Raw genomic sequence first — 25310 nt, forward strand, 5'->3', positions numbered from 1 at the left:
CAAGAGCTGGACAAGCATAAGGTAGCTTGATAGTTAAATTCCTAGAGTAGATAACTTCCCTGAAAAATGTGGACAGCAGTGATGAGTGGACAGTGTGGGCTGGGCACTTGACCTTCGCTGGCCAGCCCTTCTATGCAGAAATGAACCTGTGATTTGTTTTGAAAAGAAACAGGTTTTATTAGATTGAACCATATGAAAATACCATTTTTGCTTGTTAAAAATGATCTAAAAAAGGTAAAAAATGGTCTTTTGAAGTGAAGATGAGACCTAGCTCTGACTTGTAATTTCCTTTATCAGCTGCCTCTTTTTGACAGCCAAACAGGTAATTAGTAAGAAATTGTCCTAGTGATTATAGTGATTAGTAGTTTTTAATTTATTCATTAGTTTATTTGTTTTCAAGTCAGAGATTTTGGTTGAAGCTGAGAATGTCAAAACCTTGAAGCTGTATTCCGTGTGCCTGCACAGGATGAGAGCACCTCCCCTGTGGGCGTCTTAATGCTCTCAGTAGGATTGTGTTGTTAGTTTATTTATTTAATTAATCAATTTATTTATTTTGGTGAGGAAAATTGGCCCTGAGCTAACATCTGTTTCCAATCTTCCTCTTTTTGTTTGAAGAAGATTGTCCCGGAGCTAACATCCATTCCCATCTTCCTCTATTTTGTCTGTGGGATGCCACCACAGCACAGCTTGGTGAGCAGTGTGTAGGTCCACACCTGGGATCCAAACCAGCAAACCCTGGGCAACCAAAGCAGAATACATGTATATAACCACTGTGCCACCAGGCCAGCCCCGTTGTTTATTTTATTTTGACCTGAAGCATTGAGGCTTATACAGATGTAGAGCTTCCTCAGGCATTCTCCCCTGTGCCCAGCTCACTATTACTGCTTCTGCAAGCAAGAAACCCACTTTGCTAAAGCCTTAGCTGAGCTTCAAAAATGTTAACATGCTTTCTGCTTAATGTTTGCCAATGGGCTGATCTAAAAATGGCAGCAAGGAGGTTACCTATTATCCTCAGAACAAAAATACATTTTGGGACTGAAATAGATTATGGTCAATGGGGACTTGATCTGTTGACAGAAAGTTGTATTAGTATCCCTCAGCAATTCATAAAAATAGAGTGAGATTTTATGTGGTGAATCCTGTTTGTTTTTTGTTAATTAAAAGAAATGAATCTCTCCATTACTAGCTCTCCATTTTTAAGTCATTTTTCTCTTATACTTATTTTCCCACAGTATTTCTTTATGAAGTATACTCATCTTTCAAAATTCTGGAAATCATTCATTTGTGCACATTTACAATGGGTTATATCCTTTGTACCATAGCCAAATTGATTTCATCAAATTTGTTATTAAAAATACTTTAAAGAAGTATATTGAAGCATCATTGAGATAGAATATGGAAAGATTTAAACATGGTTTTTTGAATGAAACATGCATATTTTTTTCTATGTGATGTTCAAATTCCTAGCAAATTGGAAATTTTTATTATTTGTTTCAATTGATGTATAATGAATAGGTTGACCTCGTCCTTCTTAGTCTGCAAGTGCCCAAGTTTATGCCTGTTGTCCTTATGGCCTTTGTTCTGGACTAAAATGTCCTGGCTTGGCCGACAGACTAAAGAGAAGTCCTCCTAACAATGGAGCAAAGGTGTAAGCAGTCTTCTGGCAGTGAAAATTTACCCGAGTATTGAAGTTAAATATTTCAAAAAGCAATGCAGATATATATGACTCTGATAGGCATGCTATAATGGGTTAAACATTAAAATTACAATCAATAGGGGATTTTAGAATCTCATGAGACAATTTAAGTTAATTATTGGCTGTGCTTAACTTCCTGATTACTATGCAGTCATTTGGTAGCCATTAAGTGCAACTAGCTACTCACAGTATCAGAAATCATAGAATTATGCAGTTTCTAAGTTCTAAGACAGACAAAATTAAAGAAAACAGAGCAGTAAAAAGGTTCCGCACTGCAATGTTTGTACAAGGTACAGGCCAACTGTTCTACAATGTAAGACAGATAGATAGTGTTGCTTTACTCTCAGGGATTTTGTCATTACACTGTCTTCCTCTTTGTGGGGAAAAAGAAAAAAACAAGATACAAGAAGACGTAAAACTTGGAGCTGAAACATATAGGGTGATATCAACAGTATGAAAGTGAGAAAAGAAATACTGAGTAAGGTGTCCTTTCTTCCATATCACTTGCTGGGATCTGCCTCGTGTGTTACCTAAGCGCTTCAAACTTTAGAGTTTTTTGTGTGTGGTTATGAAGCCCTAATTGAGGATATCCTAAACTTTCATCATATGCGTTGGCCTGAAGGAGAATAGATGCCAGGCTTGGATTGGGAAAGAAGAGGTACAAATCTAATTGTCACATTCTGGATAGAACACTGCTATTGTTGGGATTTGGGTTCTCTGCTTGGTGGACCTGATTTAGCACTGTGTAGTATAGCCTGATTCATTATAGAGCTGTTCATCTCAGAAATAGCTACAGTGAATGTGAACGTTGTGTATGTTTATTCCAGACCAATCTGCCAACACAGTAGAGTGAGCACAATCATATAGTCTCAGCAAGGCAAGCAATGAGATGGGATTTGTTGTTGCTTTTTCACCAGCTCATCATAATGTTCTTTCTCAGTTAGAATGCTCTCCACAATCTGATTATTGTGTTTACTCCATGGTGTTCTTTCTTCATGTCATTAATATCCTATTTTCTGGCTGAGATTCTCTTTATTTATGATGATAGATTGATAGATTTCCAGAGGATAAACAAATGTGATTATTTTAGTGGTTAAAGTACAAATTGGATGTTCAGTGGAGGTCTTATGGCTGTTGCAGATCAGCTGGATGGGTTCACGGTCTATGCCTAGCTAGATTCAGTTAGAACAATTTTAGAGTGCTGAGAAAATAGACACCAGCCAAAAGCCTCCTAATATATTGATGGTAAGTGATAGAGTATGATGACAAGAACATAACTCCAACTGGGCCATGTTTCCTCTTGTAAGAGTCATTCATTTGGTGCTACTATTTCCACATATGCATGCTCCATACCGAGCAGGTATACCTGTGATTCATGTGGGAAACTCCCATTTATCCCAGTAGCAAAAGAGCCAAAAAGCTAAATTAGGTAAAAGCACTTTTTGGTAAAATTATTTAGTGCTAACTTATATATGAATATGCTAAAAATATAGTTTTAGTGCAAAGTTAGTTATTATGATATCTGGATGCTTTAAAATTGACAATGCATGAGTAAAAAGGGATTCTGTTAAGCGCACAAAAAATTTAATCAGAAACTCATTCCAAAGTTTAATTTCAGTGTTCAGTTTTTTGACAATTCATCAAGCTTCCATTAAAAACTGCTGCATTCCTCTTTTTAGACTGATCATTTTAACTATTCCCTCCCCAATTACTCCACCAAAGATAGAGAGCCTGTGAAGCTGGATCTCGGGCTGTTTGAGATATTATTGGATGTTGCAAAAAATATGTTGTGACACAAAACATTTTTCAAGATGGCTGCAATAAGACCCCTCCCCCACTGGCCATCCCACCTGCATTTCTTACAATGTGAGGTGGAGTCGGTGCTTCCTCACCCTGAATCTGGGTGGGCTTGTGACCACAGTAGAAGTGATGCTATATGACTTTGAGGCTGACTCTCTTGAGACCCCTTACTTGGACCCAGCCAGCATGCTGTAAGGAATCCTAGACCACACGGAGAGACCATAGGTAGGGTATTCTGGCTGAGGGCAGAAGTATCAACTGCCACACATGTGAGAGAGGACACCTTCAGCGTGACTCCAGTGCTAGCCACTCTGACTGAAACCACACGAGAGATGCTAAGTGAGAGCTGCTTAGCTGAGTTCAATCTCCGAACTCATGGAAGATAATGTTAAAATGATTGCTGTTGCTTAAAACCATGATCATTTGGGATGATCTGTTATGCAGCACTAGATAACTGGAAAACACATGCTTAGTCAAACATACTTGAGTTCAAATACTGACTCTACCTTTTGCTAGTGGGATAATGTCAGCCAAGATCTTAATCTCTCTAATTCTGTTTGTTCATTTTACAGATATTTAATCTGGAATACGATAGGTGCTCCATAAATGTGTTTCCCTACTTTCCTCCCCCTCTTCTTCCCTTCCTTCCTTCATTCCATCTGTTCATCCATCTTTCATCTTTCCCTCCTTTGCTTACTTACTCCTTTCCTTCCCTTTCCTCCCATGTAAATTCAACTGAGTGCAGCTGCTTTTATCGTAGGCCATTTTACACTGGAAGATGCTAGTGCCAGGTGTGGATTTAATTGGGCCTTTACTTAGAATGTAAGCAGACAGAATTCAGGATGCATTTTATTTTCACTGAAAACTGCTGAATCACACATTCCAAAATCGGCATAAAATATGCTCAGACTTTCCACAGACGGTGTGTGTGATGCGATCAAGTGCCTTGGGGGAATGGGGTAAACACATTTTTTAAAAAAGGAATGTTTCCATCAGTTCACAGTGAACATTATCTGAATTCAGTTCAGGGGAAGAATATCTTAAAAAGCTAGATAAAGGAAATGAAGGCATGAGCAACATGTTATTTGTGGGAATGACATACATTATCTCCTTGGCAACTGCAGGGTGGCATGCAATTTGGCAATCTACGTTGTGTCATGTTGGATGCCTGGAAGTCACAGTTTCCTATGGAAACAAAGGAAAGAACAACATGAGAAAAAGAGTTCTGATTTTAGTATACTGGCAAAGTATTTTAAAACCAACAGACCAGCAGGCTTCCACAGCATAAGTAGAACTCAAAATGGCATTAAATTTTCATTTATTAATTCCACAATGCTTTAGAATATGGATTAGATCCAAATTTTCTTTGGCCCTGCTGAGCTTTTCATTCATGCTTTGTGGTCAAATGATTACTCAAGACATTTGTGTGGAAGTTTCAATGCACTGGTGTTTAGTAAGTCTTTCATAAACATCAGGATATCAGCTTATACATGTTCATTTATCTGTTCATTCAACAAATATTTATTGAGTATCTAACTTGTGCTAAGCATTGTGCTAGGTGTTGAGGCTTTGTAGACTCTTTGCCTTAAGTCTTACCATCATCCTGTCATATCCATGGGATATTGTGGCATTTCTTTATTTGAAGTGAATCAACAATTTAGTAAGCATTCATTTAGACCCAGGTGGGAGAGCCTATTATATTGGGAGCGATTATATTGGGAGTGGAAATGAGCCACAGGGCTACACAATACTTGATCGGGCACCAAGCGGTTCTCATCATGGCCTCTCTTTGGTCAGTGATTTCAGTGACCTTGCTTAGGTATAGTCAGCTTGTTTTCATCAACAGCCTCCAAGTGAATAGCTCCAAAATATTTATAATAGTGACTCATGCTCAATATAATTTCATTTGGTAGGTAATTTGGTGAAATTGAATGTCTCAAATGAAGGAAACTCAGGTTGCAATGTAGCTGGCTAGAGTCTAAAAGTTTCCACTTTGATGAGATTCAAAGAAGTATCAATATTATAAAATGCTACAAAGGCAGCCTGAACAGGAGAACGGGACTGCTGATCACAGCAGGAAAATGATATGGCTGGTTATGTGAGATTAAAGCGTGACATCAGTGTTGTCAGGATCACCAATGGGCTGCTGGGAATTCTTCCACAATAATGCTGGAGGCAAGGACTTGAGGTTTACTCAGGAGCATAAACTTGGGCTCAACAGTCAGTTGTTTCCAAGATGATCTTGCCTCCCATTGATCTGTTTAGTGTCCCCAAAGCGTTGCTTTTAGCTTATTCTATGTCCACTTCTAACCTCATCACAGCAGAAGGTGGGGCCTTTATCCACATTTCTGGTGTCTATGAAAGAATGACTGTAAGGCAGATGGCTATTGTCCTCCAAAGAGTCTCACGAAAGAGCCTTCTAGGCTGACCTTCCAAATAATGGTTACAGGTGTTCTTCTTGCTGAGAGGAGAAGAAGCTATATGCCTGATTTTGTATTTTCAATATTAAAATTAATGACCAGATTTTGCTTCCTGGATTTTCCCCCGTAGGGTCTTATTTTACTTTGTCCTCTCTAAGAACAATATTTCAGCTTAGAATTTTCTTGGGTTTGTGGATATATTCATGAAAGATTTAAATAGCATTGCAGCTGTACAGAAAAGCTGTTCCAGTGTGTGCTTTGAAAATCAGCTTTTCAATAACTGATAGCGTTAGAACTGTGATTGAGAAGCAAAATCCAGTTCTTGTTAAACAAGCTATTTCAGCCACTGGCTACGTGTTCCAAGCAGTATGAAGAAGGAGAGGCTCATGTTTCTCACCACTTTGCTCCTAGAGAGGCAGGATGGTGTCCATAGCCTCATGCCTTTCCTGTGTAGCAGCAGAGGACGAGAGGAAGGTGGAGGTTGATCCAGGAGGTGACTCTCTTCTGCTCTGTAGCAATCATTCAGTCATACTTTTAAACAGACAGATGTATGAAATAGGAGAGGAAAAGCATTTAATTCTGGTTATCAATTAATATTTCAGGATTGACTCATTAAACAGTCCATTAACTAGTGCAGTGGCCCAGGAAGCATCATCTGGATAGAATAAATGACTGTTATCTGGTTTTCAAGTGGATTTAAATGCACCGCTTTGGGCTCTACAGCTTTGCCAGCTACTTATCTCCTGAGACACATTGTGTGAAACTCATTTTTGCTGTTTTGATTGTCCAGGAGGGAATGATTTTGTTGATGATTTATTTCAATGCAGTTTTCTCCTCCTTTATTTATTATTTATTCATTCGACTTATTTTTTTGAATACTTCTTCATGCTTGGTATGGTGCTAGTCAGTGGGGAAAGGAAAACCATGAGATACTGTTGCAACCCTAAAGACATTCACAGTTGGGAGGGGCATGCACACAGCATGCTACATGCTAGGCTAGGAAAAAGCAAAGGATGCTGTTTGAAGACATAACAGTCCCGATTAGAGTTTCTGTGGTGGAGGATTCTGATGAGGGTTGTGGGGGTGTCAGGTTAAACTACTCAGAGGAAGCAATGGCTGACTACTATCTTAGAAAACATAAGAGAGAGGCAAAGAAGTTGGAGGAAAGAAGGCAGTGAGAGGAGAGTGTGCAGAGACCCAGAAGCAAGACAATACAGCTCATACTTGTAGAACTAAATGAAGACGTCCTGGCAGAATCCAGGTGTTTTCACTGGGTTACCCCAAAAGCAGACTCTGTTGCAAGGATGTGTGTGCAAGCAATTTATTTTTGAGATGATCCCAAGTGCTGTGAAGGAAGTGAGGTGGAAAGAAAGAAAATCCAATAAGGTATGATTAATGAGCAGATTTACCACTGTGTGCTCATCATTGTAGAGACTCTCCCAGGGTATGTGTGGAACACACCTCAGAACTGCCCCACTGGGTGGCAAAGAAGTAAGAGTACTTATTTACCAACTCTTAACTCGTGTTGATTAGGTTTACTCAGGGGGGTATCAACTTTCTTGCACTTTCCTCTTCCCCGCTCCGGTCAAGCTGCTGTAGCCAGAGCACCCCTTAGGCAGACAAAGACAGTAGGCAATCAGCCTGTCTGGAGTAACATCCTGGGTAAACCAAATGAATAGGGACCAGGCACTGACAGCACATGCTACACTATGGTACCTGGAATGGTTAAGAGGAGGGTTTGGGAATAAAAGAGAGATGAGCCTGGATTGGGAGGCAGGACCCAGATCATGTAGAATGTTATGCCATATAGGTGGGTTTATTTCTTCCTGAAGACAATAGAGTGCCAACTGAAAGAATGTAAGCAAGAAAGTAATATGAGATTTACAATGCATGAATATTATTTTAGTGGAGAGTAGAGAGGGAAGGTTCATAAGGATGTTAGGTCTGAGAATGTTAATAGCCTGTGCAGTAGCCAAATGAGAAATGTTGCTTGCCTTTACAGTGGCTGTGGAGAAAAAGAGGTAGACTGGAAAAGTACTGAGGAAGTTGAGTGGAAAAGAACAACGCAGAAGGAGGCAAGAATAGCTGGAGTTTTGTGGCTTGGAAAGCTAGCTGGATAGCTGGATAGCGTGCTAGTCCTTAAGATCTAGAATACAGCAGGAGGGATGTATTTATTTGGATAAATATATTGGGTTCATTGAATACAAATGAATTTGTACATAAGTTGGACTGTGGACATGAGCAAGAATGTAAGTTCCATAGGGTAGGAATTTAGGACTTTCCCTCAACTTTTGTATCACCAGAGCCAAGAACAGTGCCTGACATATAAATAGGCACTCAATAAATATTTGTTGAAAAATTGAATGAATAAATGAGTGGAAGAATGAATGAATAAATTAAAAGTTTGGTATGCCTCTAGTACATTTGAATGACGTTCTGCTATATACATGGGTCTACAGTTTTGAGAAAAATTTGAGAAGTAGACACTGATTTATGATGTTAATATAAAGATGATAATACAAGCCACTGGACAGGTTTATTCACCTGAAGATTGAGAAAATGGAAATGTCTGAGAGTTGAACCCTATGGAAAGATAACATTTTAGGATTAGTTAGAGGAAGAGCATCTCACACTGGCGACTGAAAAAGGTAAGAGGAACATTACTAGACTGTGAAATTTATTGAAAAAATTTAAGGAAGAAGTGATCAACATATTAGATGCTGCTGAGACAGTAAGTAAGACATCTTCTAAAAAATGCCTATTGGAATAATCTTCAAAGAATTTCAAGGGAAAGATGGGAGAGGAGATAAAATAACAATGAGTTGAAGAGTAAGTGACAGATGAAGAAGTGGAATCAGTAAGTGTAGACAATTTTTGACCAAACAGGCACTGACAGAGAGTAGTAGCTGGAAGGAGTCAAAAGTCTGAGGAGTTGATATTTTCATTTGTTTCTTTATAACTTGAGAGAAATTTTGGTCCACTATATGTTGAGAAAGTGCAAATATTTTTTAAATTGCTAATATATCTAAGTGAACAATATCCACAGGATTCTTGATTTTATGCCTCTCTTCAAGCATCCATCAGCCAGAAGGAAACCTTTTAAATGGGAGCCCTTAATCATCTTTTTCTACGATTGGCAGATCTGGGAAAGTTGGATTTTAGCTAATTCTTAGCATTACTCCAAGGAATGGAGCTGATTGTCTCCACCTAGAATAGGAAGTAAGATGAATTTTGAGCAGATCACAAAATGTTGGGTTTTCATATATTTCCAACATTTTTTGAGGTGCATAGTTATAGTATTCATTTAACATTTAGTTCTGTTGAAAAATACAGTGTATTTCTGAGTACAGAAATAATGAAAACTTCTATAGTAATATTTTACTTCACAGAGATTAGTTACATATCTACCTTGGAATATGAACTGATAACAATATGATAATATTATTTAACAATTATTGATCACTTACTATATCCTAGGCAGTCTGTTAAGTGCTTTACGGATACTACTCCATCAGTAACTCTAAGTAGTCATCGTTATTATCCTAATTTTACCCAGAACAGAGAGGCTAAATAATTTCCCCAAAGTGACACAGCTGGTGTTTAGCAGAATCCAGATCTTGAATCTACCTGATTTCAGAACCTATGGTTCTGAATTTGGTTTGTAACTACTAATATACTGCTATATAAGAATGATAGTGAAAACAGATATTTGTAGCTTTTGGTTTTAAGATTCATCTTACAGATGTTCGTAGAGGGCACATTTCCCTTGCTGCCAACCAGATATTTGTCGTCTAGTTTCTGGCCTGCTTGGCTAAAGTGGTTATCTTGGTGGCACATGTTAATGTGCTGATGAGCCGTTTGCCATAAATTGCAACTCAGCTACTGATTTAATTTATGCTAAATTTGCAATCTGCCTTTACTGAAGTGCAAAATTGACTCTCTTGTCATAAAGTGGTAGAACATGCAGAATAGTCTAATACCTTATTTTCTAGCTCAAGTAAGATTATCTAGGCTTCAGAGAAAGTTTTAAAATTTTCATTTTGGGTGAACAGCTGTTTCAGCATAAGAGCCTTGTTAAAGGTTGAATGGTTTGGATAATGCCCCATTGGATACTGTCGTTGATAGGATGGCACTTAGTCCTCAGGACAAGTCAAATTATTTCCTAGAAAAAACCGAAATGGCTTCAGCTATTTGGGGGGTTGTCTGTTTGACAATGTAAGAGCTACCAACTGGTGTCGTGGTAGAATATCGATTTGTTCTGCTGACTTAACGTGCTGTTTTACTGTAGATGGAGTAGATTTATAATGAGTTGTGTTAACAGGATAATTCAACATATGCTTTATGACCAATTGACTGTGCTTCTGTTCGTAAAGACTAGGGAAGGAAATTGATTTTGAAAATACAAGAGCCTACCCAATAGAGGGCTTCATGAGTCCTCTTCGGCTACATACACGTGTGTACACGCATTTACTTTATACGTAATTTGGCACATGCTTTCCTGAACTTCATTAACTTTTTAAAACTATTTTGTAGATAATTACATGTTTGAACAATCATTCTCAAGTCAGAAACTAGAGATAGTGCTTTCATTGATATCTTCCATGGGTTACAATTAAAATTGAAGTTGCAATGTCTTATAAACCAGAGGGAAGAATGTTTCAGTTTTACCATATATTTGAATAGCAAATTTTTAAACATCTTTTGAAAGTGCTGTATTCAAACTTAAGGTAAAGTTTGTGGAAGAAAGTTGGGGCACTGCTTTCCTTTTGCAGAAGAACACCATGAAAATATTTTGTATCATATAGAAGATGCAAATTTTAAGTGGTGATGTTGATTCATATTTAAAACAGCTAGAAGAGAAGGCTTCTTCAATTTAAAAAAACACTTTTCTCAGCTAGATTGCATTTGTTGTTAAGATAAAGTTTTCTGTAGAACAAATCATCTAAATGTGGACCTATTTATAGATATTTACTTAGGCCTGAATGTAGAGGCTATCTAGGATCCAAAGTAATATCTATAAGCAATTTATGACAAAGAGGCACTAAAGGAGTAGAAAGAAGATTAGGAAGAATGGGAGCGGAAGCCATCCGTAAAAACTCTAGAACCACTTTCAGATATACTGGAAAGGAAGGTTAATCAGAGGAAGATTTTTTTGTGGGGCAATGTGGGTCAAATAGTACAGCGTTTAGTTTATCATAGAAACTAAATAAATGTAAATCAAACCCAAATCTGAAAACCCAAGCTGTTTATAAATGTCATTTACCTTGTTTGGGTTGTTGTGGACATGTTTCAGGTAAATTGTTTTCCTCTTTCTTTTGCTTTCATTAACGTAAGTGCTGGCCGTTGTAGGAAGCTTCCTGAAGTGGTTGAAAGTGTGGGTTTGGGATTAAAATCCTGACTCTAACCCATGTTAATTGTCTGACCTTAGGAGAAGTACCCAACTTTTTTTTTTTTTTAAAGAGGATTAGCCCTGAGCTAACATCTGCCGCCAATCCTCCTCTTTTTGCTAAGGAAGACTGGCCCTGAGCTAACATCCGTGCCCATCTTCCTCTATTTTATATGTGGGACTCCTGCCACAGCATGGCTTGCCAAGTGGTGCCACGTCTGCACCCGGGATCCAAACTGGTGAACCGCAGGCCGCGGAAGTGGAACGTCAAACTTAACTGCTGCGCCACTGGGCCGGCCCAGTACCAAACTTTTTTAAGATTCAGTGTCCTCATTGGAAAAATTAAAATATTAATACTATCTCCTGGGTGGTTGCAGGTAATATGTGAGGTTATTTGTGAAAGTCGTTTAGTGTAGTGCTTGGTCCATAGTTAGTGCTCCATGTATTGTTGAAATGTTGATGGAGATTCAAGATTTCTGTCTAGCAAGTGCTAGTATCAGACAGTAATTATGCTAGAGGAACCCCTGAATGTAAAGTATTGCCTTACTTGTCCATTTCAAAAGAATATGTGTAAGAAAAGAAAAGGAAGATTTTAGAACATCCTCAAGTGATCCCAAATTTTAATTGACAAGGAAGCTTATTGGCCTTCCTTATCCTTGTACCACTGAGAGAAATCTTTAAAAATTATTCCTACTACCACCAGAAACTTTCTTCCCTCCCTCCCAAGTCCCTCTTTCACCTGGTTAAGCCTTACTCATCCCTAAAGTTTTAGCTTATGTGTTGCTGTTACAAAGAGGCTTTCCCAGTAATCAGGCTAGGTAATGTACTCCCTAATTCCTTTATAGCATTTATTGATTATCATAATTTTTTTACAGTTCCTGGGAGAAGTGCAAGGACTGTATTTTTTTTTTACCTCTATACTCCCAATGACCAGCAAAATAACTTGAAAAGTTAGACACTCAATACATATTTGTTAAATGAACGAATTCATGGAGTGAATCAATGCATTTAATAAATCCTTTATAACTTCTGAGCTCAACTGTGGATCTTCTGTTACTCACCTCCACCAGAGACAGAGCATGGAGCTTGAGCTTTTTTTCCTAAAAATAAATTTATTAAAGCTATTATAAATGTTTAGATTCAATAGGCGAACATTGTCTCATATTTTCTAAAGAAGTTCATCCTGCTTTAGGTAAAGTTCTTGGCTCACCAAAGGCTTCCTTACACTGCATAGCCATGATTTTACAAAGGGATATGGCTGATAGGGCTTGAGCTTTGGAATTTTCCCCCCAGGAGAAGTATACTGAGAATCTGGTCTTGATAAATTATTGCTTTTGAGACAGTGCCTCTGTTGCCTTTGCTCATGCAGATAAAATTGTGACTCAGACTGTGTGCCATGCCAGCCTCTTATAAGGTTGGCATGGACCCAAATCTTTCTGGATGGCTATTTATCATAGCACAATTTCATTATAATCAAATCATATCAAATCTACATTAAGAAAAAAGTATTGTCCAAATGTTTTCTAAGTTCTAATGTGATTTTATGAATATTTTGAAGCTAAAGCAAGTCATTTCCATAGGATGATGTGGATGCTTAAAAGAAAATGAATTTATTTGGACACCCAAGTTAGGAATTGAAAACCCTAGTGAGATTTCTTTTTCAATGTTTATCAGATATCTACATATATTAAATTTACTTGTAAGGGTTAAAAAATATTCTTAATATAAAGTGTGAAAAAGAAAAGTTATAAATTATGTTATTAATGATTTTAAACAAATACATGAAATCCATGACAAATACACATACACGCACACACACACACACAGTCACACATAAGAGTCATAATCTGAAAGGAGGCAAAATTATTTCGGGGAAAATATTGGATAGTTAAAGAATAATCTGGACTAAGTCTAAGCTAGAAAGTTAAATAAGCCCCTATTAACTGAATTCCTCTGATTTCTGTGAAGAGGAGCTGAAAAGAACTCAGGAGGTAACATGGAGGGATCTTATATCTAGGCAACTTGGACAGTTTAAGAAGAGGATGTAGATGCCCTCTGGTGGATATGAAGGTATTTTCATTCATCAAGGACAACTAGAAGATTTACAAAGAAATCAGTCCTTAATTCTTATCAAATGCATCTCAATGTCACTTGTATCTTGTATCTTAACTCTACGTAGGATTTGGGGTTATCAGAAAAGTATACTCACTCAATGGACAAGAGAGAACAGACTAAAGACAAAGAAAATATCTGAAAAGAGAGAGCTGCAAGTTTGTTTAGGTTTTGTTTATTTTTTCCCCCATGAAAAGGTTAGTTAACATTTGCTATTTAGACATCTTAAAATGTGTATGTTTTAAATTTACTTTTATTGAAGTTAGATGGTTTTCTTAGTCTGTTCAAGCTGCCATAACAAATAATATAGATTGGATGGCTTAAGTGACAGAAATTTATTTTCTCATACTTCTAGAGGCTAGAAAATCCAAGATCAAAATTCTGACAGGTTTGGTTTCTGCTGAGAGCTCTGTTTCCAGCTTGTAGACCGCTGCCTTCTTCTTGCTGTGTCCTCATATGACACAGAGAAAGAGCTCTCTGGTGTCTTTTCCTCATTTATAAAGATACTAGTTCTGACTGATCAGGGCTCCATCCTTATGACCTCATTTAAGCTTCATCACCTCCTTGAAGACCCAATCTCTAATACAGTCACATGGCGGATTAGGACCTCAACGGGTGAATTTTGAGGGGACACAATTCAATCCATAGCAATGATTAAAACCTCTTAATGTTTCTAGTTTTTACCTTCTTTAACATTTGTTGCCTTGTACTATCCCTGGTCTGAGGCCCTTTGTTGATCCATTTCCTGCTTCCAATTTAAACGTGGAAGAAAGTCCTTTTGACCTTGTTGTTGTTAGTGCTGTGGAGCTGATTCTGACTCCTAGTGACCCTGTGTACAGCAGAGTGGAACACTACCTAGTCTTTTTTCCCCATCCTCTCACCTTCCAGCGCTGTATCAGACAATGCTATGCTGCTGTTCATAGAGTTTCCATGGCCAGTTTTTTTGGAAATGAGTGGCCAGGTCTTTCTTCCTAGTCTGTCTTAGTCTGGAAGCTCTGCTGAAACCTGTCCACCATGGGTGACCCTGCTGATATTTGAAATACTGGTGGCATAGCTTTCAGCATCACAGCAACATGCAGCCGCCACAGTATGATAACTGACAGAGGGGTGGTGTGGTTCCCTGACCAGGAAACAAACCCACGAGGTTTGTTGCCAATTCTTAACCACTAGACCACTGGGGCTGGCACCTTTTGACTACTGTAATTGAAATAAGAGCTAAAAGACAAAGAGTGATACTAGAGTGCCAGACCAATATATCCACAGATACAATTCTTTTTAATATTCCGTTATATTTAGAAAGTGGGCCAGCCAAGCTGGGTTGCCAAAGTTCTAATTGTGAGCCAATGTTCTGAGTATGTCTTTTCATAGCATAATGAGGTGTGAATACCATCCTGCTGGTTGGATTACAACAGTTCCTCCAGTCTTTGCTGTTTCCCTAATTACCAGTTTCTCGACTTCACCGATAGTTGTAAAGTCCCAGAGAGACAAGTGATCAGATGTAATAATGCACGAGATGCCCTGTTTCTATAACCCACGACTTTTTTGGATGTTGAAATACTCATGGCTATAGTTTTTCCTACATGGAACATGACATATGGTTGTGGTAGCCAGTTAGTTAAAAGCCTGTTAGCTGAGTGCCAGGTACAGAAGAACCGTTCCATAAAAGTTAACCATTGTTGCTGCTGTTGCTATTGCTATTTTTTCCAAGAAGAGTTTTTTATATTTGTCTTACACCACAAGCTATTGGACTTACTGTAGTGTTAATTCTCACCTTTACTATGTCCGATATGTATTTTAATATTGCTGTTGCATTTTATATTTCCTTGTATTTATTTCTCATTTCAGCCAGCAAGATCCTTTCCATGGCCGACTTCACCATAGGCTGTCCTTTGCTTCAGTGGTCCTCTATCTTTCTGATTATTAGAAATAGTGGCCATATTTTTATATAAATATAGAAAATATCTTCTAAAATTTTGTTTCCTGTAATGATTTACTTATGAGTGATGTACCTTTTTCTTTTGGAGGCAGAATTTTTTTATCTTCCTTCTGCTGGATTGTTTCTACATAACATTCATTTGATGCCTACCATGTGCTGGATATTAAGTGCCTTATATGCATTGTTTTATTTATCATTATGAGGAAGGTGCCGTTATTACTCCTGATTTAGCAAGGACCTTGAAGTTTCAAGAGGTTAAATAACTTGCCAGATATCTCAGAGCTAGTAAATGGCAAATTCAGTATTTGAGCCCAAGTCTGTCTGATTTGGAGGCCCACAGACCTAACTATTTAGTCAATGTTTCCCAATTTCTGATTTCTAATTGTGATGACTGGCAATAGCATAACTAATAAATAAGATTTCCTGCAAACAGGGCCTGAGACTGAGTTTTTGACTAGCTCCCAGGTTATTCTTATAAACGGTTAGACTGACTATAATGCTGCTTTTCCTTATTGAACAACAAGAGATTCATCCAGTTTAGTGTTTGCATTTGGTGAAAGTGAGTGGGGTGCCCTTTGCCATCCACGCTCTCCAGGGTTATGTTGGCAGCACTGGTGAACACATCTCCTGGAACAATTCCAGGTAGCATTCTGGTCAAATCTGCTTGATTAAGCTGAGAACTTCTGCTCCGACTACCAAAGACTCCGACAAAGAGATTTCCTCTACTAGGTCCATATATTTAATATACAGAGCATTGGGCAATAAAAAGAAGCACTAGGAATCACTATGAAACAAAACTAACCACAAAATCGCGTATCTTCAAGAAATCCTAGTATTTTAAACTTTCAACTTCTCAATATATAAAGACAAAATGAATGAATTCTTTAAGATCTTATTCTCTGGTAATTCCAAATTGAAGACATAAATTTTTATCCCAGTGCCTGATATTGAAAGTAATATTTCTATAGCTTATGGAAATACAAACATTGAATTAAATGCTAACATTGGGAGGAAATGAAATACAATAAATAGGGACCTCAGCATTTTCATTACTACATTTTGTTGCTGCATGTTTGATAGAGTCCCTTGGTAACTATTTATGAAAAACTTAGCTTGTTTATTTGGAGGGGATGTTTTTCATTTCCATGCAGTAGCATTTTCTAAAAACACTGCTGATAGCCCTCAGTAAATCATTACCTTGGGGTTTAGTTTCAGCTGCTCTACCATACTTGTTTATTTCCTTATTGAATAAGATGTGTGGCTAATCCCTGAAGCCCTGTCAGAATGGGCTTAAATAAATGTCTTTACATTATTGGATTTTTTTTTTTCAGTATGTGGCTCATTGATATTCTAGAAGATAAACTTGTTCATTATTAGCCTTGTTTGTTTTTAATTTAGAAGGGTTACATTACATTTTATTAAACTTCATTAGCTTCTCAAGCAAGCAATATGAACGTAGTTTGCATTCTGCAAATCTCCCCTTAGTCACTTTATCTCATTGCTGCTAGAGTAATAAGTTGAGATGGATTTTCTTTTTGTAGTTGATAATATTTCTTTAGAAATTGTGTCAGATCACAGCTGTGATTGACGAATTGCTTGGATTTGCTCCTGTTTGCCTGTTGCTGCGTTAATTTGTTGGTAATGTCTGAAGCTGCCACCTTGCATCTCTGTCCCACCAGTTTCCTTGCTTTGGGCTATTGTGACTAATGACAAAATGATTCCAAGCTAAATCATTTTTTAAAATTCAAATGAAGCTTAGGTGCTTTTCTTGTTTGTTACCACTGTGTGTCTGCTGAATACTGATGGAGCCACTCAAGTCTCTGAACTCTGTATAAAACTTTACATCACTCTGACTGACACATTAGTTGTTCCAAAACTTGAAAGCTTTGTGAATATTGCTCCTAATGAGTCCTGTGCCAGGTAGGTCAGTGGATTTCTCAATCCTTTTGTGGTTTGTCATCATGGAAAATGACAACTACTTTTTACATAGTAGACCTTGAGACATCAGTACAAAATAACTTGAACGTCATTTGGCTGCTTGGCAGAGAGCAAAGATTTAAGCGTCAAGTCAGTCTAATTCTGCTTTCCTTTATGTAGGCTCTATACAGAGAGTATTGAGACTTCTTAGGCATTCTTAGTCAGACTTGGGATTGAGTCAAGATAACTTATACCCCTTAGGCACTATCTGCTATATTCTAGAAATCTGCCCCGTAAATGAAAAACTAGTCATCTGGAGGTCAGATAAAAAGTTTTTGACACTTTCTTTTTAATTTCTTTAATTTGAAGAAAATCTTGATTCTGTACTATATCCATTTAAATGAAATTTATTAAAAAATGAAGTAGGTGCCTGCTGTGTGCGTTTTCTTACAATCATGAATGAGTCTTTATACTCCAGAAGTTCACTAATGGTTTTAAACTGAGAATAAAAAGACCTGATCTTTGTTTTCACATGGTAATCCTAGTAGCACATTGCATCCTGCTCCCTCCATTTTCATAACATCTCTTGCTTCATTGATTCTTTTTTCCAATCACTTTAGACTGACTCTCTCTCTTTGGCTTGGGATCACTTTTTTCTCCAGGCATGTTCTTCAAGTCTGTGCTTACATTTCTTTGATAACTGATTACTTGTCTAATGGTAGATGTCATCAGAATATAATTTTCAAAACATCAAAAACATGACTCATACAAATACAGAATGGATGTATGTCAAAGTTTTGTTCACTTAATTAATGAGGGAATCACTTAAATGGTAAAACTGGCTCAAAATCTTTTTAAGGATTGAGTATAAGTAGCAATTTTTTAGAAAAAGAAATACTAGAAGAAGATTTCTAGATTAGATACAGAAGAGGTTGATATCCTACAGGGCAAGAAAACTGTAACTTTTGGTGATCTTTTTTGCTGGACAGGAATCTACAACCTAACATGTAACTTCACAGGCTTTGGGCTCAAATCCAATATTAAATAGCAAAATCAAACACAAGTAAATTGCCCTAGAGGCTTAATAATCCTTGGGTGGACTTGTCAACAATGCTTCATTACAACATTGAAAGGACATGCTGTACTCGTTTCTGATGTCCAAGTCTTGAATAATTTTTTTAACAATATACTCGACTATTACAAACACTTGACTGACTCAAATAGATAGGTGTAGTTTATTAAGTTCTTTAATGCCTCCTCCACATTTGTGCATTAAGAGGCTGTCTGACATGGCAGGACACTTGGTCAGTAACTCTCTGTATGACTTCCAGCCGGTTGTAATCTTTCTGCTCTTATTTTCCTCTACTATCAAATGAGGAGCTGGAATAAATTGATCACTGAAATCTCTCCCAGTCTTAAAATGTTGTTATTCTTTAAGAATGGGACTATAAAGGGCAAAATATCTTGGTCCTTCAGTTAGTGTGTGGGGTTAGGCAACAGGGTCCCCTAATGGTCTTCAATGTATTCTGGGCAGGCTAGTCTTCTAATTATCCTGGAATGTCTGAGGAACTTCCCCTCAGAAGAAGTTTGGAAATACCTCCTGTTAGGACCCTTGATTTAATTGGTCTGTCTGTGTTATCTAGTGCACAATAATACTGTAAACAAGCAACGAAAAAACATCAGTGGCATACAATAAACATTTATTTTTGCTGTCAAGTCTATGAGTCAACTGGGAAGTTTTGTTGATCTTGATTAGGCTTGACTGGACAGTTCATTGTCTCTTAGTTGAGACAAACACATGTGTATAGTGGTTAGCTAGCCATTGGGTGATCTAGGCTAGCCTCACTGGGATGACTGACTCTGCTCCAAAGGATCGCTCCAGCAGGCTAACCCAAACTTGTTCTTGTGGTGTTGGTGGCACTGTTTTGAGAGAGAGCAGAAGCAAGCTGCTCTCTTAAGTCTCAAGACTCTTAAGGCTAAGGCTTGGAAATGACACAGCATCACTTCCATCACATACTGTTGGCCAAAGATAGTCATATGGAAGCCTGAAGGGAAATAGACTTCATCTCTTGATGAGAGAGGAATGGAAAACTTAGATTACCAGGGTCATGAAGATGAATTGGTGCCATTTTTGTATTCAATCAACCATATAGCACATGATTCACAGTTGAGATTTCAGGAAGTTCCAGAAGGATACTTTTCTGAAGGGAAAGAAGACAGCGTCCTATAAATGCTCTTGGGCTTTCTTCTGGGGTGCAGTTAAGTTACTTAGAGTTAGTTTCATCCTTTCAGGTCTTACTTTTAAAATTCCTTAGGCAGGACTAGAGCAATGTTTGGGGCTAATTATTCCGTATTACTGAGGTAAGGTCACTCTGAGTACTCTGCCAAATGCTATATGAATGTTGAGATTTTCCAGTCTGGCTGGTGAAAACATGCACTATTCCTGTTTTTGCTGGGCACTGTTTCTTGTAATCCTTTCAGGTGGTTCTTTTTGTGGCCTTGGGTAGTTACCTCATACTCATAAACTGCTGTGCTTAGCAAAATACTCAATACGGACTCTCCAGATTTGTGGAGTTCTCTCTTTTTCAGCATTCGCTATCCTGTTACTTTTTACTATGAACTCTAGCCACCTTGATTTCCCCAGATTTTCAGCTGCATCTCCTCAATTTAGAGAATCTGTCAGATTTTTCTTGGATTCTTCTTTCCTGTACCACATCATGGAAGTTCTCTCAAGTTTGTTTCCTCTCTCTCAGTGATTGTGGTCTATGTTGTCTAATGCCCAGTGTCTTCAAAAAACAGTTGTTTCACATATTTTTTCCAGTGTTTTTGGTCATTTCATGCAGGGGAGTAAATTCAGTCCCCGTTACTCCATTTTAGCCAAAACTGGAAGTCTCCAATCCTTAATTTAGTCTTATGAAAGATACAGATTTCTAAAGATTACGAGTAACCTAACTTGGTGGAAGAAGGCAGTATGCCAATATCAGATTATATTTGAAAAAATATATTTCTCTCCTGCTTGTCCAATTGGTCCTTTATTTCTCTCTTCTTTTCTCTTCTTAGTATATATAGCATTTTGCCACAGTCTAACCTTTCATTATTTTTTACTTTTTGTTATATGTTTTATTGTATCATGTGTGGGTGTGCATATTATCTTGCCGATGACAATGTACACTCTTTAAATGTTGTGGATATACCTTATCCTTCTTTATATTGTTCTCCATGTGTATAACATTTTAGAACTAATGCTAATAAATTGACCATTATCCTTTTCTGTAAAAAAAGACTCAAAATCTGAGAATTAATTGTGATGTTTACAATGCACTTTGTAGAGGAAAAGTGCTGGGTAAATAATGGTACCTTTAGCTTTTAGGTTGATGTCAATTTTGGTTTCAATTTTCTCCACCAAAATTAGGTGCCATATGTTAGACTACAATTTCTCATGAGTTCATCTGCAACCTGCTTAGAAGAATACGCCAGGCTGACATGAAGAATACTTTCTAAACCTCTCAGATCCTGCTTTGGCTCTGCATTTTGTGAGGCTTTTTTTCTTTCTCTACTCCGAGCGAACTTGAAGTCATAATTCACAAGGACAGTCATGCACCGCATAAGAATGTTTTGGTCCATGACAGACCGCATATATGATGGTGGTCCCATAAGATTAGTACCATATAGCCTAAGTGAGTAGTAGGCTATGCCATCTAGGTTTGTCTAAGTACACACTATGATGTTCGCATAACCGCAAAATTGCCTAATGACACATTTCTCAGAATGTATTCCCATCATTAAGCGATGCACGACTGTAAATGAGATATGGATTGAATACTTTCAATCTGCTTGATGAGTGTGGTATTGAAAAAAGGTTATATTAGTAGGATAAACATTTTCTATAAAGTGAGCACTCAACTAATTGTATATAGTATCATCTGTGAAATTTCTTGTAGACTGGCTCCTTCTAATCACCCACTTGTGAGCTGTTCTTCTTCCCCTCTCTCTCTCGTCTATTTCTCCACCTCCTCACCCACCTTTTATTCTATGAAATGGGAGGGGGAGAGGATATAGAAAGTAATTACAGTGTGCTCTTAATATAACTTAAACATAATTAAGGAGGAAAAATCGTTCCAAAAAATAGTATATTCTAAAGACAGACATGACTATTTTAGGAATCATTTGAGCAATTGCTTTCCTTCATTAGAGTGGGCAAGCTATAGTTGGCTATACAGTTATTTATCATGCCTGTCAAGATGTAAGGAGAATTAATTTTAATGTTTACCATGCATCTGTATTCAAATGTAGACTTGTTCTACACATAAAATAATTTGATGGAAAATAGTGATTTCCATTTTGATTTAAATGCTCTTTATTGGTAAATAGTTTGAACTCACATATTTATGCAATGAAATGAGGATGGTGCTTATATGTCTAATATAACATTTTATTTAAAATTAGTTTTCCTTTATATTTTCGCTATTAATTGTGAAAAACTAAACTGCATTCGGATTTATAGCTTTTATAATAATGTATATGATTGCGTATGTAAGATTATGAAAATAAATCCCAGGAATTTGGAAATTAAAACTTTAGCCGGCCCAGTGACACAGCAGTTTAGTTCACCAGTTCCGCTTTGGCAGCTCGGGGTTCGTCAGTTCGGATTTTGGGGGCAGACCTACGCACCACTTGTCACGTCACGAGTGGCAGGAGTCCCACACATAAAGTAGAGGAAGAGAGGCATGGATATTAGCCCAGGGCTAGTCTTCCTTAGCAAAAAAGAGGAGGATTGGCGGCAGATGTTAGCTCAGGGCTAATCTTCCTCCCCCCCCCCCCAAAAACTAACTTTTGGAGTTTTATTTTTTCCTTTTTAAGGAATGTCATGCACATATGGATGATTGTTATTGTTATTCGGTGCACAAGAGTAGGTACAGTTCTTCCTGTTTATAAAACAAACATATACAAGACTCAATGAAATGTATGCACTATATCACAGAATATTATTTATAATAAGACTGAGCAAAGAAGTTGTACAGCTCTCATCATGAACTCCTGAAACAAAATCAAGTGTAACTCTAGTTTATAGTGCTAAAAGCCTCATTTTCTTTCTATAGATTTAAACTTTAATTATTTACAAGAATGGATTTTATTTAGAAATAGAATACTTTTGATTCAGAGTTTCAAATATATACTTTTTTTTTAGTTAGGTCAAGCTGAGTAGCTATAGCATGTTAATAAAGGTTTATTTTATAGAAGCAACTAATTTTAATTATTTAATCCCTTTAAATTTTGTATAAACCCACATAAAATTACATAGCAAATATAATTGTTAATATACCTTTTCAGAACATAAATGCCAATCTGAACATGAGAAAAAGAACAAATGCCCTGGTCCACTCTGCATCTGATGGTGGCAACAGAACTGAGGTGGGAAACCATTCAAGCAAATCTTCCACAGTTGTTCAAGGATCCTCGGAAGCCACACTGCAGTCTCAGTTAGCTTCCAGTCCAAACCCGTTCAGCCATGCAAGTGCAGCTGAAACGATATCTGCGGCAAGAGCACTTCCATCTGCAACCTCTTCTGCGCCTAGTAGAACTGGGTATGTGCCCCGACAAGCTTCAGTTGGATCTGCTTCTACTCACCGCGTGTTTGGATCAAGACTGGAGCGAATTAAGACCACAGTTAATACTAGAGGGGCTTCTGGGAAGTTGTCAGCCACTACTCCTGCCTCTGCTCCACCACCTTCTGGATCTGGCGCAAGTAAAATAGATAAATATGCCCGCATTCTCTTTCCAGTAACATTTGGGGCATTTAACATGGTCTATTGGGTTGTTTATTTATCGAAGGACACTATGGAAAAATCAGAAAGTCTAATGTGATTTTGTTGTGATAGTAGTTTCCTAAAAGATGATGAACTTAATGCAGAATGTCTTTTTAAATGTTTTTAAAGATAAACAATTATTCTTTACTAAAATAAAAATTCTACGTAATTTTTCCATTTAAAAAATTCCAGCCAGTTTTTGGGAGAGTTAATTAATTCCTCAGTGAAGAGAAAGTGAGCCATCTTTCATTTCAGAAAGATGATTTAAATAGAATCAATTCAGTACTCAAATTAGACAGAATACAGACCATCCTGGAAAGTTGGGACGAGAGAAATAGGGCTATTAGAGTTACTCAGTGCATATTTATGCACTGAAATTTGAAAACAGACTTTTTTTTAATATACTCTATGAATATCAACCAGCCACCATAAATTTCCCAGTGGCACTGCCCTTAATCAGAATTGTTTATCGGATATTATATGCAGTGACCTTTGGAGATTCTCTTAGTATCTGCAAGAAAAGGACTTTCCCTGTTAAATGAAACATTTTCAGAAGGGAAAATGGAACAAAACAAATACTGACCAATAGAGTGAAACCTCTGCTGCATCAAAAACAAAGACAGAGACCAGGGGAAATGTGTTCCCTGTCATATGTTGGCCAAACAGGACTTAACAGTTGACTTGAAAATTTGTGCTTTGAGCCAAAGTTTAACTCATTGTGTGACTTCTTTTTGACAGTAGTTCATTCAGTTATGTATTCTTTCAACATATAGTTATCCAGAGCCTACCATGTTCCAGGCACTGTGCTAGAACTGTCTCTCTAGGAAAGCTCTTTCACCCTTACCTACAATATTACCTAAATAGTAGAACAGCCAATGCATGCTAACAAACCATAAACTAGCAGAGGACGTTGCATTCTTTAATGGAGGAAATTTATTTAGAGTCTGACAACATATTCAAAATATTTGTTTCTACTATCCTGATAGAGGATAACAAGTATATTGTTCACATAGCCACCTTTGAGATAAGTATACTTTAGCATAACTTCAGGAATTGACTTCAAAATGTAATGAAAATGTGTTATAGATTGTCCTCTACATGAAAAGTACTACGTACCTGAAAGTAGAAATCTGGGCACAGTAAGACCTTATAGATTACCTGTCTCAAATTTGATCGCATCAGAGAATAGAATTTGAACTGAATCACAGAATCATTAGAGTTAGGAACTCAATACAAGGCCTTTTTGATGCTTTTCCAAACATAGATCTGTATTAGCTGGTGAAATGCTAACCTCAGGGGAGTTTTTGTGTCCATAGTTCCATATTTCTGGGCAGTTCTGTGTTTATTTTGGGGCAGTTTTCATACAGTTTCATAACTAAGATGAGTTTTTTAAAATTAAAAGAGCAGCAAAGAAATGGAGTAAAGAAAAAAATCATAGCCAAGGGGTAGGATACCACTGACGGTGTTATGCAATTTATCAGAATTTTCATGTCCTGACTTTTCTTTTTCATTAGGTAGGCTTAACAACTTAATTGAATTTCTTGCAGCTGTCTTATGCTGCTGTATCTAAGTCTGGTTTTTCTGTTGTGTTGCTTCCAGATTTTTCTTCTGTACTTCTCTCTTCCTGATCTGGGTGTGTCAATTAATGTGTTCTGGATGTTTGGGGGAACATTTGATAGAAATGGCCACCTTGCAAACAGGATCTCTTATTTTTTAAAGAAGAAATGATATTAATTAACTGGCATTAATTTTTCAGTTATTGCATTACCTTGAAATGGTTGTTTATGAGAATTGTAAAATGTGCAAATACCAATTGTGAGTCATATCTGAGAACTCCTTCTTGGCTAGCTCTCTAGGTATTTCCTAGAATGGATAATTTTAAGGCTGAAAGAGGCTTTAGAAATCATCCAATCCAAACCCCTTACTTACAAATTGATGCCAGTAATATGAGGCCCAGTAGAATTTGTACTATGTATATATTTAATAAAAAGTACTTGTACAAAAAAGCTTATCATTAGTTATTTCATGAATGTGAGTAGATTTCTAGCCTTGAGGACAATGCTTGAAACTGTGGTTGGAAACAGTAATCACTCATTATTCCAATGAAATGACCTTATTTATTTGCTAAGGGACATACTCCTTGCTTATCTATTGCCTATTCTTAAGAAATATTTGATTGGTTTCCTTTTTTAAAAGAAATTCTTCTCCTATAAATTTTGCAGATTTTAACGTGATA

At 37.3% G+C, this 25310-nt stretch overlaps 1 protein-coding gene across 3 annotated transcripts in view; it reads left to right on the top strand.

The window, feature by feature from the left end:
- The window catches only part of GABRA4 (gamma-aminobutyric acid type A receptor subunit alpha4), a 63809-nt gene extending 38735 nt beyond the window's left edge, over positions 1-25074 (top strand). The window contains exons 9-10 of one of the 3 annotated variants that reach the window (XM_070505952.1): positions 20680-20800; positions 22599-22736. In XM_070505952.1, coding sequence (XP_070362053.1) covers positions 20680-20754 — 75 coding nt within the window. In that variant the 3' untranslated portion in view covers positions 20755-20800; positions 22599-22736. Of the gene's footprint in view, positions 1-15259; positions 15778-20679; positions 20801-22598 lie in introns of those variants that run through there. The other 2 variants (XM_070505953.1, XM_014857139.3) reach the window with 2 other exon arrangements.
- Positions 25075-25310: the final 236 nt, after the last annotated feature.

This window comes from Equus asinus, chromosome 3 (genome assembly GCF_041296235.1).
Source record: "Equus asinus isolate D_3611 breed Donkey chromosome 3, EquAss-T2T_v2, whole genome shotgun sequence".
Classification (NCBI taxonomy): Eukaryota; Metazoa; Chordata; class Mammalia; order Perissodactyla; family Equidae; genus Equus; species Equus asinus.